Below are 18,972 nucleotides of genomic sequence, written 5' to 3'. Positions count from 1 at the left end.
GAGGTTTTCCTATGTGGTACATGATAAATTGTTTTATATCTGTGAAATATATATATATATATATATATATATATATATATATATATATATATATATATATATATATATATATATATAATTAATTGATTTAATTCCTGGAATCTTCACTATTATTTTTGGAATACTACTTGTGAAGGCTATGCTGAAACAAAAAGACCATAGAGGAATGAGGAGAAGAAAAGCAGCATTTGCTGAAGATTTTGTGTGTGTGTGTGTGTGTGTGTGTGTGTGTGTGTGTGTGTGTGTGTGAGTGTGTGTGAGTGTGTGTGTGTGTGTGTGTGTGTGTGTGTGTGTGTGAGAGAGAGAGAGAGAGAGTGTTTGTGTGTGGCACACCATTGTATGTACCTATGGGTCCTTTCGCTTATGAATTTTGCATTCCTCTCATCACTAACAAGCCACAAGTTTATCTTAGCACTATTGTAGCCGAAGCTCTCAACAGGTCTCTACGCAGTCCCATGCTGTTATACCAACTGATACCTTCTCATTGTTATTCATGGACTATAACATGGCTGAGTGTTTTTTTTTTTTTTCCCTTTTCCTTCACTCATCTCCCCTTCCCTCATAGCTCCATTTGTGAATTGCTCCATAACCTCTTTTAAGAGAGCTGTCTAATTGATCTAATTCGCAGCTAACGGGTGTTCTCTGTTATTACAGATGATCTTGAAGGCAAAGTTGGTAAATGCATTAATAGTCTGTGCCTGTCTGAACACCCAGGGATGGAAATCACACGGTCCATAGGGGGCGCATGAAGCCATTATTAATATTAAAGATGATTGTTCTGCTCACAGTCACTCACCTAGTGTAAATGAGAGGCTGTTGGTGGGTGTCCCATTACTGCTTCATCATGCCGTTTCTCCTCCACATACTCCACATGGATATGATATATGTAATTCGCTCTTTTGTTTAGTCTCCATTCAGCAACAGTTTATTTGACCATGGTGTCTAGATTGTGAAGACCAGCATGGCATGCAGATTATCTGGAGTTTGGTGAACGGTCTCACCAGGTAGCACTTATTTACCATCTACATGAAGGTTGTTTGATATTTTGCTTTCTCTTTTTTTCTCCTCGGCTCCTTTTTCAATTTTCCCCACACATCCTAATTCTTAGTATGATGACAATAACATGCACGACAGCCTCACTGAGACCTTTCCAAATGCTGCTGGCCACCCACTCCCTTGCCAAGGTTTGCACTAAAAGGCGTCTCACTCCTCTCCCGGTGTCTTCCTCCCTGCTCCGGTGTGCTGCCTACCTCTGAAAGATACAATTTTCTTCAAATGCACCTCTCGGACTAGTTTGTCTATTTCTGCACTGCCCTTTTCCAATGAGGCAGAGACTCTCTGTGTCACGCTGTCTAGCACAAATCACACGCCAGGGCCAGGATCTGAGGGGGACAATTTGCCAGTGGTATGCATGAGTAAGCAGGGAATTTCTCCATTTAGAGTGACCAGACTGCTCCCTGACAAGCTGACGAGGAGCTGAAGAGAGAGAAACAATATAGATTCACTTCTCCTTGCCGTTGACATTTGCTGGTGCTGAACGTTGCACTGTGGCTGAGGTTCTGAATAGAGGGGACAAGCTTCAGATGGCTTTTGCCACGTTTGATCATTCTCTAAAGCCGGTGCTGTCCAGCGCTAGTGCTGCCACTGGGTATTTGCTTATGTGTTGTTTATAGCGAGCATGCTTTTTTTTTTGCAGCAAAAGAGTAGAATAAAAAAGGCCTAGAATTTAATAGAATAGACAGGAACACAGTTGGATAAAATTTCACAGAATAGAATATGATGAAATAGGATCAAATTAAACTAGATAGAACAGAATCGACTAAAATGATATTAAATTGAAGATTAATGTAGAATAGACTGGAAAGCAGTAGGACAAAAAAATAAGAAAATGGGATTTACTATCATAAAAAAGGACAGAACAAAATAGGGTGAAATAGAAATAAGTAAGGAATAGAATAGAATTGTAAACACAGAATAATGTTGAAGAGAATAGAATAGAAAAGGAAACATAATTACATAATATAATGTAATTACAGTGAATAGAATAGAATAAATTGGAGTGGGATTAAAGTAATAAAATTGTATATATTTGAAGATAATAGAATTAAATAGGGTCAATAAAAACATTTTAAAATCTTTGACAACATTTTCAGGCCAGCGAGTCAGATAGATTTAATTATATTTATATAATTTAATAACATGTTGTAGTGGCAGTGGCATTAAGAGTTACTACTAATTCAAGATAGATATTTACAGGAAATAAGTGATTCTCAATGGAGAATTGATGCACACACACACACACACACACACACACACACACACACACACACACAATTGTAGATAATATAATACTTCTAGTCTAAATCCAAACATATGCAAGGGTAATTTGTTTAAAAATAAACGTTTTGTGCTCTCCATGAAAAAAAATGTCCTCACACATATAGGCCAGAGTTTAGGCATATACTATTCACTAAAACTTTATTACTTTAATTGTGAGAGAGTTTGTGTAGGTATAAATACACATAAAAACACGTTAATTTTAACATTTCTTTTAATTTGTAAGGTCCTGGTTGAGTACATGGTGAAAAGAAGCATTTTTTAGTTATTTGCAGAAAGCTGGCAACTATCTAAGTACCACAGCTTGCGCCAGAGATCACTTCCTGACAGCCATGTTTGCCATCTATAAACATACATAAGTACTTGTCCATTTTCTCCTCACATCATAAAAAGCAAGTTTCAGGTGCATCTTCTGTGTATATGCTTCTACATTTATTTAAAAAGAACACAAAAACATGTACTTTTATTTTCATAGACATGTTTGTTCCTTTAATATGAAGCACTTGCTGGAGATGCAGTTATGGTTTCCTCATCCAGCAGCATGTGTTCAGACCTGCTTCAGCCCCACAGTGAGTAAACCTGCAGACACGTTTTTTAAAAGTCAGCGCATGAAAACTTGAGTAGTCCCACATTGTCTATGAAAGACCTTATAAATCCTTCTATGTTTCCTTTTAAAAACTTCACTTTCCACATCGAGGCTTCCTGTAGTATGAGATGGAGAATCATGTCTGTCACAGCGAGTGTGTCTGTTCACCAGCATAAACAAGCCAATTGAGCAAAAATATGAGTTCTCCTATAGGCCTGAAGTGTTATTTTTTTTTGGGTTGGTTTTTTTTTTGGATGGGATTGCTGGTAAAGAGATGTTTTGAGCACATGCTGAGCTGTTCAGTGGAAAAAAAAGGAAAGAAAGAGGAGAAAAAAAAACGCTCAAAGTTTTGCTCTCCTCAGAGCCTCACCGAGCCCCTGAGATTTCCTTGTTAGCTCAGATGTGGAATCCCGTTTTTTTTTAGAGTACACACCTATTTGTGATTGAGTGAGTGAGAGAGAGAGAGAGAGAGAGAGAGAGAGAGAGAGAGAGTGAGATGCCCTCCAGCCAGTGGCACAATCAGGATGAGCCCTAACCTTGATCAATACCTCACTATGGATCGCTCCAAACCCCACTGCTCCTGCACACTTTTTATTTTAATATCATGGCTGTTTGAACACTCTAGCCAGGGGCCCTCACAGAAATGGGCTCTAACTGGGATACACACATACCCACACACTTGCAGTCTCTCCTTTGCTGCTTTAGTCTCCTACTCACTTTCTCTCTCTCTCTCTCCTCTCGTTTTTTTCTCTCTTTTCTTTCTGTATATCTTCCTTTGTAAGGGGTCATTTTTTTAGCAGAAAAAAAAACAACACCACACAAAAGCCCTGGGCAGAAGAGCATAGGACAACTGTGTCATTTACCTGTGTTCTCTTGTACCACTTGGGGCAGGGAAAAAAAAACAACACTGGTCTTGCCTTCAACACAAACACACTTCAAAGCTAGCTTATTTTTGGAAGCGGCTAAAAATGCTGAAGGTTTTTAATCATTTCCCCCGTGCTCCGCTAAGCCTCTGAGTGTGTTTTTGGGCTGAGCCGTATTGGAGCACTCTAACAGCACGGACTCTCACTCTAGGACATCACGGCGCAACAACAACGGCCTTTGTTTTTAAATACCTTCTGCAGTGCTCTTCTAATCTCTTCTTTGATCGCATTAAAGTCCTCATGGGCAAATGGAGCCCAGAGGCACTCTGAAAAAAAAAAAGGAGAGAAAAAAAAAAGGAAAGTACAGAGAAAATGTTCAGGTTATAAAAGTGCCTCCACAGAGTGTAGCTCTTGCTATAATATATAAAAAGGCTTAGTGAGAATATATAGGTGTGTATGTGTGTATGACCCAGATGTGTATAAGTGGGGTCGGGAGTGTATCAAGGCCTGTACATTAGGCTTAAGGAAGACGAAGACATCTGTGGGTTGATATGGCATGGGTGTAGGATGCACAATGTGGGACTGGATGCAGAATGCAGGATCTTACCTGTCATTTCTCACTCAGACCCACATACACACAGACAAAAAAAAATCTATTTACAGACTTATTTGTACATGCAGATGGATATTAAGCATCTTTGTTCTCCAAACCGCCGCATGCTTTAAACCGAGTGTGTGCATGTCTCGTTCGTACACCTGCCTTCATAATTGCCCATAAACAATAGGCCATAAAATACACTTTACAAGGTGATTGCACAGCCCACCATCCAAATGGCACTATCTCTACTTTGTTTATCTTTTTTTTATTCTTTATTTTTTTATTCTTTATTTTTTCATTCTTTTTTTAAACTTGTCTGTATTTAGCAACACACATATATCCCAATCAGGTTGTTATGCCCGCTTTTTTGGTAAGCAGCAAGCTATCGCAGAGGCACTGCTATTAAATAAATCCGATCCAGCCATCTCAGAGTGACCTCATAGCCCATGTCAGCTCATCTCCCATCATGCAATGCTGTAAAAGAGTGCAGATCGTGCAGCAGCTGGCTCCTGGCACTGTCATCCTCCCTCCTGTCTCTCCTCATCTGCTGCTTTCCTCTCTTCCCCTCTGTCTCTTATCACTCTCCTACCTGCTTTCCTCTCTCTCTCTCTCTCTCTTCCTGGCTGATCTTGCTGGTGGGCTGCGGTACATCTGACAGTCCCTGTGAGCGTTGCCTCTACTCATTATAAAATAACCCTAAGCCCAAGCCTTCTCCCTGCCAGAAAACAGGTGCAACAGCAACCTCTCCTGCCATGTTGCGGAGGAGACGAATCAAGTTCCTTCCAGGATGTGACAAAACAAGGAACAAAGAAAGATGCTTAAAAGTATAATTTGCTCCCGCTTGCTGAGCTGTGTTCACTCAGGCTGGAATTACTGGTGTGGACGTGTGGTTTGCAAGCTTCAAGCTTTGAATCTCTTGCCAGAAAGAGTGCCGCTTGATGCGGTACGAGTTCAGTAGCCATACTTAGCCAGCTCTTGTGTTTTCTTTTTCTAACTCTCATGTGTATGTGTGTATGTGTGTGTGTGTCCAGGAGTGACGGCTGAGGCCAGCCAGTCACTGGAACAACAGCCTGATGGACGGTTAAGCATTTGGAGGCGTGCCAGAGAAGCTCAGACAGGTAGGAGCTACGCCAAGGCCGTTGCTCGACCATCCATCCTTCTCCCCGTGCCTGTTAGCTTCTATTATTGCTCCTTCTCTTCCTCTGCCGAAGAGAGCAAATCTGATTTGGCCCTGCAGAAGCACTTTTCACCACATAAAAGCTAATTACTTTAACAGAAAACATTGCATTCAAGGTAAAGCTGGTTGTGTAAAGGGAGGACAATGTGATCATGGTGAAAACACAGGGCTCACACTTGTTCAGTGAGTAGGAGTGCATTCTGTGTTTTTTTTTCTTCTTCACTTTTTGTCCATGAACTTTCATCTAGCCATTTACAGACTTAAAATGCAATAACAGGTTCTTGTACTGCTTTTGTACACTTTTAAGGACTTGCAGGGACACTTCAGTGTCTTCAACTTAATCTTTATTCACAGCAAACTGCATTCAACTCAAATTATATGGATTAATACAAAATTTCAACATATTTCTCTCGTTACCAAAGGAGGAAAAGAAAACCTGTTTACCTGAAATGCACTCATAATGGAATTCTAAGGGCAGTTGTTCTGGTAGTGAATAAACCTTTATGTGAAGAAATGAAATTTATGAATACTTCATTCAATGCTATTCATACATTTAGCTTTAAATGTGTATAATTAATAATTTCTTAGGTTTTTTTTCTATTAGAAGTGCGTCAGTTTCTGCCTGTGGTAGCACAAAACCTCAACAGTTACAGTAAGTGTCTTGAATGACTTTTTGTGCAATTGCTTAATGAATGGCGTGGTGGCACAGCAGGTTGCATTGCTTTCCTAATAATTCTAGGGTCCATGGCTCAATCCTTAGTTTGAGACGTACTTTTCTCTTTGATTCTCTTAGTGTCTTCCAACACAGATGAAAGAATTGGCAGCACTGAAATTTACCAATGTATGTGTTTGTGTGTGTGTGTGTGTGTGTGTGTGTGTGTGTGTGTGTGAGTGTGGGTGTGTGTGTACCCAGGATAGTCTCAGGATCCCTGACTGGTTACTGGAGGGAAATAAATTAATGGATGTATTGCTGCTGTAAAGTAAATGTCAGATAAGACTACATAAGACCAGAATGTATCTTGTATTAAAGACTTTATTTTTTGAGTGTTGTCTAGTGCTAATTTACTTTAGATCATTCCTTAAATTTTTTTTCCAAGTACTCACAGCTTATATATATATATATATATATATATATATATATATATATATATATATATATATATATATATATACACATACATTAGCATGAAAAGGAGTTCATATATTTGCAGTTACAGCCCACTCTTATTGAATGCTACACATTTAAATTGTATTACAATTTAGCTTGTCTGAGTATGTTTGTTATTAAGTTGCATTTGTGCTTAAAACAACCTTTAAAGGTCAAATCAATCGTAAATAACCTGCATAATACTCTTTGTTATGAACAAAGATTTATTATAGTACTGAAATGAAATTCTTAGTTGACTTATTTGGTTCTTCATTGACATGTTGGTCTGTTTCCTTTTAGTTAACTGTTTCCTTTCTACAATGCAGTTCAAATACCTGCTGATGATGGTGGAGTAGGATTTAGGCCTGGCATCATCTCTGTAGGGACTGATGCAGCAGGACCACACTCCCCCTCTCACTTCCTCTGTCACTTCCTCATCTGTATTCTCGGTTTAAACAGATCCAGTTTCAAAGCTTCAGCTTTCATGTTAATGCCACTGTCCATGGCGTCTTGCTCATCATCTCACAGAGCACTAATTAGTCGAACTGAGTCACAGTTGTAGCTCAGAGTAAATGCATTGTATAACTTTATTACATTCTAGAGTCTAATGCTTACGCTTTTGGGTTTAGGTTCAAACCTGACCATTACTGTTTATATTTGAGGTTGCTAAAATGATTTCTCCCATAATACATCAACTTAAGTAACGTCTCCCTGTGACATCAGCACTTCACACAAGGGCTAATTGTTATCAACCAAAACACACACACACACACACACACACACACACACACACACACACACACATATATATATATATATACTCACAAAGCTCATTGTAAATAATTCAATATAATTAATGTGTTAGAGGGGGAAATATTTTTATATTTCTCTATAGTGAAATGGTGCACCTGTATAAACAGATATAGACACCATATCACAACTTTGGTATGCATTTTGTCTGAATAGACCTTTGGTTTTTACCAGCAGGAGAGCAAAGCTGTGCTTGCTCTGGTAGTACTGCAGTGAAATAAGATATTTTAGTCAATGGCTTGTGTCCGGCACGATGCCCGGATGGGTCCGGTGAGACCGGCTCAGGCCAGGCAACCCATGTCATTCTGGGCATGGCCGTGTGGTCAGCTTAGCCAAGATATTCCCATGGTTCACTAGTGCCTGCTTACCAAACAGTGCCAGACCAGCACAGGCCAAGCTTAATACAGAATGTGTATAAGTACAAGCAGCTGTAGGGAAGCTGGCAGCGAGGTGAGGTCCTGCCTCATGTGAAGGGATCAGTGAGCAACTCCAGGAGATTGAGAGAGAGCGAGAGAGAGAGAAAGAGAGAGAGGGAGGAAAAGTTAGAAAACACAGAGGATCTGGGCCTGGCTATGCTGGCAGGTTAAATATCTCCAGGCTAGAAGTGCAGTGAGGGCATGTGGCCTGTGGCGAAAAAAAAAAAGAGAAGCCCAGCACTCATGTGGCTTTCACATCACTGCTCTTTAACTCGCTCTCGCTCTCTCGTGACCATTATCTGCTTGGTATTTGAACCTCCTGCCACCTACACTGGCATGTTGATTCGCTTCCAGGCTCCTGTGTGGAAGGGCAGTGTCTTCAGTCTGCATTATTTTTTTGCCTGTTGCTTGTTCGATGCTGTGAGGAAGTGTGAGCTGTGGCTGTGAAAACACACACGCTCTGCGAGTGTTGCCACTGTTTGGCCATAATATCCACTCCCCCTCCTGTAGCCTACTGTACTCAAGGAAGAATAACACAAGGAAAAAGAATACACCTCTACCTCTTGTAATTACTATTATAATGACGAACGTAAATACCAATTAACACAGGCAACCATTCTAAGGTAATCGGGAACACTCTCGTTGTGAAATGAGATGTAGGTTATGAAGTACCAGGCCAAAGTGGAGCTTCTCGTTGAAGTAGCTTATTAAATAATGCCCAGCTAATTGCTCTGTCTTCCTTTTGTCCCGCTGTTGTACATGTTATTAAGCGTGTTTCATATATCTTAGAATAATGAGGAAGACAAGCCTGGCACCTGCACTCTGTAATTAAACATATAAATTCTCTCCTCGCAGAATTATTTGTGGTCACGAACTGATTTATACAGCTTGGTAAATTGCTATGTTGAGCTTATTTTCTTTTCTCTGAAAGAGCTGGAGAAAAGAACCTCATTCATCAGGCACCTTTCCCAGAATAAGCTTCACTAAAAGTTGACTATATATATAAGGCGTACATATATTTTTTTTCTCTTCCACGCCGTGCTAAAACCACTCTGACATTTGTCCTTGGCGAAGGCAGGTGAATATTTATCTGTCAAACATTAATTAGACTAACGTGCAGCTAATCTCTCTGGTCTCTCTCTGTCAGTTCCGAACTGATTATTTAAAATAAAATCGAAAGCTGTGAAGTATAGATGATGCAGGATGAGGTTCATTTCTGACATGTTTGGATTTTGGTAATTTTTCATAATCCCTTAGACTCACAAATTCCAGGATTCATGACTGACACCAATTTAAGATGTAATCCAGCAGTTAATCTGTTGCAAAGAGAGTTGTTTGGCCAATAAAGAGTCAAGAATAAAAAGTACAATAAAGATTAAGATTGGCAATAAAGTAGGTTCAATGCAGTGATGAACTGAAACAGGATTTTCTTTTTATTCCAGCCACTAGCAAAATTAACATGTATTTACACAGAAGTGAGATAGGAGAAATTTACATTTAAATATTACATTCTCACTGTGACACATCTGAGACTTTTATTATGACCTGGTACCAGATGAGTAATATTTGGATGATTTGATTGGATTGGATTGGATTGACATGAATCTATGTGGCAATCAGAAATTGATTATGATTGATTATAGATCAATTCAAACTAATTATGAATGATTGCAAATCAAAGTAAAAAGAAAATCACCCAGATTTTTAGGCATGTGTATTTTTGTTTATTAGTTTAGTAAAGGATTAGCTTCTGAATATGATGCTTAGGAAATAATTATACTCAAAGTCACCCTGTACATAAATCAGGCCAAAACAACACATACACTCCTAGGTCAAAAAAGGTGCAGCTCAAAAAAGAGTAATACTAAGCTTTTAATTGCCTTAACAACAAACCAGTGGTCAGGAAAGGGGCAAGAATAAAACAAATATTGTAGACCTCTTTCTTCTCTATCAATCCTGGTTCCTTCAGGCCCTTGATGGGCTGCTTCATGCATAGCAAATAACCAAATAATGACCGATCTTTTAAGAAAAAACTAACAAAAACACACAAAAATGTTGTTCATGCCAAACATGTTCTTGCCCAGTGTATATGGAAGACTTCTATATTAAATCATGTTGTATTATTTTGTACCAGATTCAGTGTAATTTCAAATCATTGTTAAATGTAACGTAATTATAATAGTATTGTGTAAACGCATGATGTTAACACCGCTATTACAAATGGAAATGATCAGGTTTATGTTTAGGTTTAAATTGACATTTATGGCATTTGGTAGATGCACTTATCTAAAGTAACATACAAAAGTAATTTTCTCTATCAATAAATATAGTCTGGTTAATTAGGACACATGCTAAGAATACAATCAGTCTAAAAACTCTTTTGGGAAAGAATATGCACTAATTTGTGCAATATAATAATGAATTTGACGATATTAGCACCAGAGCTGTTTATATCACTCTACTTACGTTTCTACATAAAACTCCAAATCTAGCAGTATTTCTTTTGCATCAAAACTACATGAGCTGTCAGTCATGGAATGTTCTAGTCAGCCGTGGCTTCTTTTGGAACTTTTTTAAATTGACAGAGCAAAAAATGACTAAAATACTTGGCCATGTTTTGTCTTAAATGTCAGTAACTCAGAATTAATTTCTTGTTTATTGTGTAGTTGTAGTGATTATCTCCATAGCTCTGATTGTCTAAAGCCTCATGCCCATGGCCAAATCACAGGCGTGTTAATATTTACTATTTAATACTGCAACATCGCTCCTGCTCATGCGATATTGCTTAATTATAGACATCACACTGGCCACAAATAAATGCACATTACATTTTATTTCAGTTAATATAGACTTTAATTATCATTTGTTAATTTACTCTCAGTTGAGGGAAAATATGTAGATATTGTTGACCATGATAATGATAATTACACTACAGATGCAGCACATAGAGTTTACACTGACAAATACTGTGTTGTGATATGAATATGAAAGAAGATATTTATTTATTTATTTATTTATTTATTTATTTATTTATACTTGAATGCGAGCCTTGAGAGTGGACACTGTCCAAAAACACAACAGAATGTTACTGTACACACAGTATGACATGCTTCATCATGCCAGTGTCTGTGCTTGACCAACTGTTGTCAAGAATTGCAGCGGGTTGTATGACGCTGCCAGGTTCTCCGTTATCATTATTACCCAAAATCTCTGCAGTCAGAAATCAAGTGGCTTCGATAATGTGTTAAAGCAGCCCTCTCACACAACAGGTGCTGTCTTTTTGAACAACTGACTAGCTCTGCTGTCAAGTATTTATAATTTTAACCGAGGTACTAATTGATCAAAATGTTAGTGAAGTGGAGGATCCATAGGGGCTCTGTCACTTATAAGTTTATTTATTGCTACACAACTGTGGAATAGACCCGTGTTTCTTTTCCTGCTGGTTTTCGGCTTCTCCAAAATGATGCCATTGCAAAGAGTTCACTCGGTTATTTGTGCTTTTGTGAGGACAAAGAAACTCTAGAACTTTAGAAAAAAATTAGTCGGGAAGTTGAAGCTGAAGTAAATGATGAAAATCTATGTGAGCACAGGCAAACTCCGGGACTGAAGGGAAGAATATTGCAGAGTTGATGATTTTCTGGTCTTGCCATCGTGTAGAAGACTAGTGCTATTGTACGTTTGCAACTTTCAGAAAGAAAAATGGCAGCTGTGCACAGGAAAGAAAAAAAGAGAAAAACTGCCCCACCAACAGAAACAGCAGACAAGCCACATGACAAGTGGAAGTAACTGTCAACAAGGCCAGTGCAGGCTCCTGTTTCCTCACACAAGGCATGAGTTTATACCATGCAATACACTAGTGTGTACGTGTGTACATGTCAGTGTGTGCATGTATGTCATGGTTAATACAGGCCTGGCTGATGATGGCATTGCCTCCTCCGTCTTACTTTCTCTGCAGGGTAATTACACTGGAAAGAAATGTTTCTGTGTTAATTGCACACTTTAGTTACTACGATGTCAGAGATGGAGTCCTTGTTCACTTGATGATGCAAGATAAACTCCACATCCCTCTCTCTTTTTTCCTTATTATTTCATTTCTCCCCTCTTTAATTTTGATTGCATTTGTTTTTTTTGTTTCACATGTTTTAATTCATCCCATTTTCCTGTTTTAGTATTTTGCCAAGTCCCAAAAGCTTTTATTATATTCCTGACACTTTTGTTAAATACATCATCGCAAAGTTAATGAAAATAGCATTCAGGCATATCCAAAATGATTGTGTCTTTTGTCATGCTAATAAATTGAAAGCTGTTAGTCCAATGGGTGAATGCCTGCGCATCACGGACCAGTTCTTGATGTGTGTCTACTGAGCCTCTCATTTTCTTTTTCTCTTGTTCTTCATGTTGTTCAGTGGTCAGGACAATTTTTTAATAATATTTTATTTCTTTTCTCACCACAGGACTACTGTTATCTAAATATTTTGCACTTATTTCATAGCTCAGTATTTTCAACCTAGAAAAAAAAATGCTCAGTTTTATTTGGTATAAATGAAATCTTTTAAATTTATTTCACTGTAATGCTCTTTTTTACCCAGAAGGATAAAACAAATATTTTTTAATTTAATTTACATTTTCTCATTTAGCAATTTGATTATTATTATTATTATTATTATTATTATTATTATTATTTTATTTATTCTTGGACCTGAGCACTGCCATTAGCTCTATACATTCTTGAACTGAGGTAGGAAAAAGAAGAGAAAAAGTTAATATATAGTTTTAATCGACTTTTGGCTACATGACTGCTGTAAATAGACATTTTTGATTTACACATTTTTTAACAACTTAACACCTACAAAAACAGGGCCACCATTGTCCTGATACAGTATCATTGCTGTACTGCTACATATTATATACATAACTAATTTATAGTTTTTCACACTTTTTTTTTGTTCCCATGCTGGAAGCCCCACTTCCTTGCATGTTAGTTTATTTAATATCCTGACCTTTAGCTTGGTGCAAATTTTAAAGTCTCAGTCATGGTAAGTCATACATTTTGTGCCTTTTATTTTGATAAGCACTTTCTTATTTCTTTGTCGCAGCCTCAGTTGGTACCAGGCAGTCTTATCTTTCTCTGTGGTGTGCAGATACTGAGCAGTGGCAGCCTCTCTGTGGATGTTTTACAAATCTAAATGTGCAAAAAAAAAAAAAAAGAATGGAATATTTGATAGCCTTCTATAATGGCTCTGAAATCTCTGTCATTATCTACTATCAGATGTGGCTTTTAAAAGCATTGGGAGTTGCAGGCGTTTTACATGAATTTCAACTCGGACCGGTTATTGAGAGCAGAATACATTTAGCAGGTCAGTCTAGCAGGTTCCACTGTGCTTTACTCTCACAACTACCGTGGCACAACAGCAGCGAACAAAAAAAAACGCACCTGTCACACTGCCACTCGTAGTCACGTCATGGCGAACGAGTGTGGAATATCTAAGAATCTGAAACTCATTTGGGGGGGAGCAGTTGAACTGCTTGTAAGAGATTTTTAATGCGAGAACTGTGAAAAAGCTGAGACTCGGGTTTGCTGTGTTTGTATAATGACTCATCGAGGCAGAAGCCATAAAAAAAGTATGAAACGTCTATCAAGCAGAGCCAGATGGTTTATATTTAAAATGACTGATGGTTTTAATCTAGTTTCTGCTCATGTCTGAAAACGAGCTGTTTGTTGATTCTTGCCTCTAATTCATCTGATGGCTGATGGGGTATGGCTATTTGGACAATGTGCAAGTTTGTGTGTGCGTGTTGTCGGGCTTCAATATGTCTTCATGTGGAGAAAGGACTGCACTGGAAGTACGGGTCATCTGCATCCGATTCGATTAGCGAGCTTAATGTTTTATTAGGGAGGCGAGAGAGGGATAATTAAAGAGGCCTTATGGGGGCCTGAGGGGACATCTGTTTGCCTGTGAGCCTTCGGGTCAGACGCTAAGACTCTGCGCTGAGACTGAAGGCAGCATGAGAGCGGATTTCCTCTTTGCACCGTGCTGAACCAGAACACAGCAGGCTCCGCTCACACACCGACACTCAGCAAATTAAACGACTATCTCAACTTCATTAGCAGAATAATAATGGGCTCAGCCCGAGCGCTGCTTTATTGCCCATCCATAAACGTATTCTCGACCACCATGCATCCTCATAAGCACACGACAGCATAAGAAAAATATGTTCTCGACATATGAACAGAAGAACAGTGTTCGGTTTCTACGTACATCCAAAAAAGTACCCTGTTTCCCCAGGCAAGTTTTCCTGCGTGCACCTTGGATCACACATGGAGATGTGATGCCAAGTTTTGTGCCTGTGTAACGGGCATGGCATGACCCATGGGGTGTGCGGGGTTACCCAGATCAGGCTGTGCTTTAGTCTATGGGTCAGTTCTTCCCACAAATCGCACCTCCATAGTCTAAGCCGACAGCCTAAAATAACTTTAAAGCATACGTGCCTTGTGGGAAATGTCTCTGAACCGAAGACTAGTCCTATTAAAAATCGCCTAAAACTGAGCGTGAGGATGAAAAGGAATGAACTATGGGGTGGTGATATTGATGTGTGTGTGTGGAAAATGAACAGATTTTTGCAGTGGAAGAAGCCCCGCTCACCTATTGATTTGAAAAAGGAAAGTGTAGAAATAAACTCGGTAAATCTGGAACTACTTAACAGGTTAACAGCAACCATCTTTTTCACGCAAACTCGTCCGATATTGCAGCATTGATGTTGCGAAGAGGAGCAGTAAACCAAACAGAGGCTATTGGCTGCGTCTGTCTGTGATGTACTGCCTGAATTATAGTGTTTGTACAGATCAATACACAAAGGCAATAATCCTTATTATTATCTCATTATGAATAGTAATCGTCTCTTCGCTTGTATTAGTAATTTCCGAAGATAATATTGCTTGAGGAATGATAGTTGGATGGGGGTGTTATATTATTGCTTGGCTGCCATTGCTACTGTTTTAGTTTTTGCTGCATGTGTGTCACTGTAGAAGCAGGAAGGCAGATGCGAGGGTTAGGGAGCACTGCACCAGTCGTGTGTGCATGTGTGTCACACACCTCAGCATGCTAAACAACCTCTCACACAGCTCTGTACCCTCCCAAGTGCATACTAGGTGTACTAGCGACATTATCATAACAAAAAGAATGAGTGGGCTTTGTTCCGCTCTCATTCTTCTACACGCTGTGAAGTGTGGACACCAAACTTACTGCCCGGTACAATATTAGCATTAGCATCTTAAGCTTCCCTTGCACTCTCTCATTCTCTCTCGCTTTCTCTCTAGAAGCTGTACTGTATATTAATTCCGGTCTTCAAAGTGTCAAGGCGTAACACTCTGGCAGAGAGCATCTGCATTCCAAGGAATGACACTAAGAAAAAATCCTTTTTCAGCTATTCCTCTGAGACAGAAGCTATAAGGAAATATTAAGAGCTATCTAACAAGAACAACAAAAAACACCCCACAGACACAGGCAGAAGTGAGATGATGAGAAAGTGTGTCTTTAAAAAAAAAATAATAATAATAAGTGCAGCACAAACAATCAAGCAGACCTTGATGCACATTGTTATTTTACCAGAAAACTCCTGTCCAATGGTTGTTCAGTTCTGGAGCCTGTTCTCATCTGTTCCATTCTCTGTGCCCGGAAAGCAGGAGCACTGTATATAAGGGACAGATGGAGGGGTGGAGCGAGGACGAATGTGCCGAGGACGAGTGGAGTGCTAGAGGTTGGATTGATGGACCCTCAGTCTGTACCGAGAGACTGTGTAGGAGGGAGAGGAACCTGAAGGCTACACTTTGATTGACAAGCCGTCGTGACAACCGGTACGGAGGGCAGTGCACAAAGAGCGTGCTAAGGTTTCTCAGCCAGGCAGAATTTACCGTCCAACGATCAAATAGCACTCAGGAAAGACAGGAATCACAATGCTGTAACAATTATTCTTGTGGCAGAATCAGGTGAAGAAAGGAGATCTCTCCTGTTGAGGAGGGAAGGGAGAAGGTGATGAGAAATATGATTGTAATTAATGAGTCGCCAGAACAGGGAGTCCCAGATGGAAAGGCTTAGTCGCTCGGCATGATCGTGCATCCGTGGCTTAGCTATAAGATATACCTGGCCACACGCTCGACTCTCTGAAGTGGCTAGTTAGCATAACGCATCTCCTGTTGTTTTGTTCTCAGGGAGCAGGCCTACTCTGCTGGCGCTCACCAGAGACTTGTTTTGTAAGATTAATGAAGGTCACCGATATCCTCAGAAGTATTCCGATAATTAAGGCTTTGTTTATCAAAAACAAGTTATATTAAGAGCAAAAAAGATTCATGGTAATTATTCATAATCTTAACAATTCAAGTGTAGCCACCTCATTTGTGCATTTAATTCTTCTTGTTAATGTTTTGCATAAATCTGCATAATTACTTGAGATGCCTGTTGTAATTTTGACAGCTACTCGGCTCCTGTGCACTAAAGTATGGCGAACGCTTCATGCGCTGCATACTTATAAACGGATGTATGGTCCTGGCAGAATGCTGCTCCGGATGCTTTTTCTTCCTCTTTCCCCCTGATGTGGCTGTTCAGAGCAAATAGGAAAAATGAATGGTTTTGGCCACAGAGAGGAAAAAGGAAAATGGAATGATTAGGTTTTTATGATAGAGGCGTTGCTGCAATCACAAAACAAAACACACACACACACACATACACACACATAAAAAACAAATGATGGCATAATTCTATAAATCCCACTACAAATGGCCGTTCCCTCTCTACTATGTGCCCAGATCTGTCAGTGAAGAGAAAAGGCTACTGCGCTTTCTAATCACACACTAATTTCTGTCAAAATAATGGACATGTAAATGGAGGGAGAATGGTAATGCAAGTCTAGAGTTTACATAATCTTGTAATGACCTCTTGTATTACACTGTCTGTGATATTGCCTTTAATTTGTTAGCCGCTGATCTTAAAAGGAGAGAGAGAGAGAGAGAGAGAGAGAGAAATCAAGAACAGCGGCTCGCGAAATTAAATTTGGAGTGAGGCCGGGCCTATTAGCACTCTGACATGAGTGATATAATTTACCACTCTTTTTGTATGCACCCACACACACATAGTGTTTGGCCAGCTGTTTAGTATTCACCAAACAGCAAAAATAATGCTCTCATCACTGGCCTAGACACTGATGATACTTTTAAACACATGCACACTGAGGGTTCACAAGTTACCGGCGTTAGAATTCATCTCAGATGCCTGAGCTGCTACGACAGCAGAATGCTGAATACTACGCGTGTCCTCTTGAGAATAACGATTGATGATTACTTCCTTATGAGCTCCATCAGTGTCCAGTGTCCGTTCATTACTTCTCTCAGATAGTTTTAGACAGGTCATGCTTAACAAGCAATCCAGCAACTTCAGTCCTGCAGGGCAGAGCTTAGGAGCGCATGTGTTTCGCACGACTGCAAACATGTCAGCGGTGCACTACGCATCGCACACTTCATACCCAAACTCCTTGGCCTTGGTCTTACCTTCACCCATGTCTAACACTTCCTGTTGTGCCTGTGTTCGGTGTGCGCTGATGTGCGTAAGGCTCCTTCACGGCGCCCTGAGCCGAGCACAGATCTGTGGAGGCCTGTGCTGTACGGGAGGACCATGTGGCATCTCGTGTTAATTGAAAGTTGTCTAATGAAGTAAACTTGCGAGAAGGGGGGGCGGAGGAGGAGGGGATCTGCGCTGCGAGACAAAAAGAGGGCAAGGAAAAAAAATCTTAACTTTCTTTAATTATGTTTACCCAACAGGCCTTGCCTTCTAATTTAAATAGCATAAACATCTGGACTGGCGCAGCATTAGAATCGTGGCAGTAGTCAAGCAAATCTTGTGGAAAATAATGAAATTAGATCCCTGGTGTTGTGACAGAGGAAGGGCAGGATACATCAGCTCCATGTTAATAAAATTTCCATGAATGACTGAATACAATTAAGAAATTGTCAGTTGTGGCTGTGAACTTTTGTAACTCGTAGATGTTTGCATCATCTGATTATGGTGGCAATTTGGAATTGTTTATTAGTGCCTGTATTGGGGTATTAATTATGACCTCTCTTATTGGCTATTAAAGCTGCCCCAGGAGCATGGCGAGAGGGATGAGCTAAGTGCTGCGCTGCACGACTCCGCTGGGATTTGAGCTTTTATACTCTCCCTTCTCTGCTTATCCCTGGCTGTAACTGCAAAGACCAACGCTCACATAATATCTCACAGAGCGTTATTATTCATTAAATACTGTTATGGCTCAATTATATTTACCAACTCATGTTGTAGGTTTATGTAGTAAAATGATATTCATAAGTGAATCAGCATAGACATACAGTAGTTGATCAGGAAAAGTCTGGTACATGTTTAAAAATTTTTATTATAATTCTTCAAAAAGGTCTATTATATGCAACAGTGATGCGCTTAATATATATGGACTCCAGGTATCTTTCTATATTTAACATTATGTGATAGGTCTTAGAATCTATTTAATGTAAGGGACCGGATAATCAAATGATTACATTTTGTATGCTTTGTTATTCCCCTGACAGTGATTATTTTCCTAACACAGAAAGTCCTAGAGATTTGTATTCCTTTCTTAACAAAACAATTGCCTAATGATTACAGTCAATAATTAAGACAAACATGTTATACATTTTGTACATTTTTAGTTATGCTGAAGGATATTGTAAAAAAAAAAATGTATCCAAACTGATTTATGTCTCGCTATCACATACTACAGCATGTATAAAGAGTCAGCCCCTCCCCTGCCACTCTTTTCTGCACTTTCAAATAAATGAACACCTTCTAAACAATTATCATTGTGCATTCTTTAGTGCTGTGCTGTAAAAATCAATTTAATATTGATACCATGCTCATTTGTATCACAATACCCTTTTTTAGTTTTTTTAAGGTATATGTCAAACGTTTACAGTCTCAAGTCGCTGAACTAAATTGTG

General features: G+C 39.3%; 1 protein-coding gene across 29 annotated transcripts in view; it reads left to right on the top strand.

The window, feature by feature from the left end:
- Positions 1–18,972, top strand: part of LOC124401350 (stress response protein NST1-like) — a 225,111-nt gene that overhangs the window by 19,955 nt on the left and 186,184 nt on the right. For 26 of the 29 annotated variants that reach the window (XR_006928555.1, XR_006928558.1, XR_006928562.1 and 23 more), the window contains one exon: positions 5,455–5,541. The exons of 2 other annotated variants lie outside the window; for them this stretch is intronic. Coding sequence is in view for 21 of the 27 variants with exons in the window: in XM_046873754.1 (XP_046729710.1) it covers positions 5,455–5,541 (87 nt within the window). In the remaining 6 variants the exon portion in view is untranslated. Of the gene's footprint in view, positions 1–5,454; positions 5,542–6,204; positions 6,253–6,393; positions 6,591–18,972 lie in introns of those variants that run through there. One more of the 29 variants, XR_006928564.1, reaches the window with a different exon arrangement.

Source organism: Silurus meridionalis, chromosome 2 (genome assembly GCF_014805685.1).
Source record: "Silurus meridionalis isolate SWU-2019-XX chromosome 2, ASM1480568v1, whole genome shotgun sequence".
In the NCBI taxonomy this organism is placed as follows: domain Eukaryota; kingdom Metazoa; phylum Chordata; class Actinopteri; order Siluriformes; family Siluridae; genus Silurus; species Silurus meridionalis.
The sequence above is the reverse complement of the archived record's forward strand: the minus strand, read 5'-3'. Positions and strand labels throughout refer to the sequence as shown.